This window comes from Sinocyclocheilus grahami, unplaced genomic scaffold (genome assembly GCF_001515645.1).
Source record: "Sinocyclocheilus grahami isolate Dianchi unplaced genomic scaffold, SAMN03320097.WGS_v1.1 scaffold713.1, whole genome shotgun sequence".
In the NCBI taxonomy this organism is placed as follows: Eukaryota; Metazoa; Chordata; class Actinopteri; order Cypriniformes; family Cyprinidae; genus Sinocyclocheilus; species Sinocyclocheilus grahami.
In genome coordinates, this window is record NW_015505892.1 from 399,903 (window position 1) to 401,732 (window position 1,830).

General features: G+C 34.6%; 1 protein-coding gene across 1 annotated transcript in view; it reads left to right on the plus strand.

Moving 5' to 3' along the window:
* Nucleotides 1-1,148, plus strand: part of spint1a (serine peptidase inhibitor, Kunitz type 1 a) — a 14,468-nt gene extending 13,320 nt beyond the window's left edge. Inside the window, exon 11 of the mRNA XM_016244292.1 lies at nucleotides 293-1,148. Within this exon, the coding sequence (XP_016099778.1) occupies nucleotides 293-483 (191 nt within the window). The 3' untranslated portion in view covers nucleotides 484-1,148. The remainder of the gene's footprint in view (nucleotides 1-292) is intronic.
* Nucleotides 1,149-1,830: the final 682 nt, after the last annotated feature.

Sequence of the window (1,830 nt, forward strand, 5' to 3'; positions counted from 1 at the left end):
TATATTATTATTTTTATATTTAATATATTATAAATATTATTATTATTATTATTATTATTATTATTATTTTTATATATATATCATTAATAATATTAATGTTATTTGAAGTAACTAATGTTTTATAGTTTTAGTTAACTATAATAACCCTGATCTGTTGTATGGTGTTTCTGTTGCACTAGTATCCTCAAAGTAAATGTTGAGTAGATCTTTAGTCTGTAGTCTGCTGTTGCACCTGTGTTTGAGTCTCCTGACAGATGCATTAACGTAAGGTGACTGTCGTGTCTCTGTTCAGCTGCCGTCGCGATCGCCATCGTCCTGGGCTTGGCCATCGCCGTGCTGCTGGTGGTTATCGCATGTTGCCTCCTGAAGGGAAAGAAGAAGCGCAGAAACAAACATCAGCATGTGGCCGTTAACGGCGGACACGTTCACACCTACGGAGATTCAGAGAAACTCGTCTACAACAGCACGACCAAACCCATCTGAGCGTTAACTCCGTTCAACAGGACATCTGTCCTTACTGCGTGATGTGAAAATCGTTTTGTATATGCAATCATTATTTGGTTTCTTCACTTGTTTTGAGTAGACCGGCTGGAAGCTGTGCAGAAAGTTAGTTTGACATCACTTTTATTACCAGCGGCTTTTCACTTCTCTTATTTCTGTCCTTTGCTTTATGTATTAGCTTGTTGGATTTTGCTCAGGGGTGAATATGTGTTGCAATAGCATCAGTTTTTATGACCACAAAAGACGAAGTCATGATTCTTGAGCCATGTACTTTTATTTTGCAGTACAGCTGTTTGTTGTTTTTAAATGCTGCCTCATCGGTTAATCTTAAAGTCATGTAAGCATTGCATTACGTTAAATCAGTTTCATATTTGAGTTTGTATTGAGTTATGGCTCTTTGTTTTGATGTGTTAACTCTTGTTTTGTTTTTCCATTATCTACTATATTCTGTTCTTTTTTTATTATTATAGTGTTTATTTTACTAAACTGAAGTTCTGAATCCAAAAATGACATTTATGGTGAAAAATCATACCCCACAATGCAAATTTGTACATAGACTCTTTTTTTTAAAATGTGTATCAAAAACTCACCTAATGTCTAAACTATTAATCTTGGAAAGTCTCAATAAAACTAATATGTACAGACTGTGTGAGTGGATGGTTTTAATTGTGATTTATTTATTTATTTTTTTGCTTTTAGAAAAAGGAGGTTGTGCTGTTATATGACCTGCAGAGGGCGCTATTGACTCTAAATGAAAATCAACGCCTCAGTGAGAAGACTAGGGTTAAACGTTTGGGCTCACAAAACAAACGAGTTTTTGGGAGTTTTTTTTTTTTTTAAGATTTTTCTCAATTTGATAAAGTCTTCATTACAGTACACATTCAAATATTGTAAAAAAAAAAATATATATATATATATATATGCCAGTATCGCAAGATGTAAACTCGGAATTCTGAGAAAAAATCCCAGTATCGCGAGATGTAAACTCGGAATTCTGAGAAAAAATCCCAGTATCGCAAGATGTAAACTCGGAATTCTGAGAAAAAATGCCAGTATCACGAGATGTAAACTCGGAATTCTGAGAAAAAACGCCAGTATCGCGAGATGTAAACTCGGAATTCCAAGAAAAAATCCCAGTATCCCGAGATGTAAACTTAGAAATCAGAGAAAAAATGCCAGTATCGCGAGATGTAAACTTAGAAATCAGAGAAAGAATGCCAGTATCGCAAGATGTAAACTTAGAAATCAGAGAACTAATGCCAGTATCACGAGATGTAAACTCGGAATTCTGAGAAAAAATCCCAGTATCGCGAGATGTAAACTTAGAAA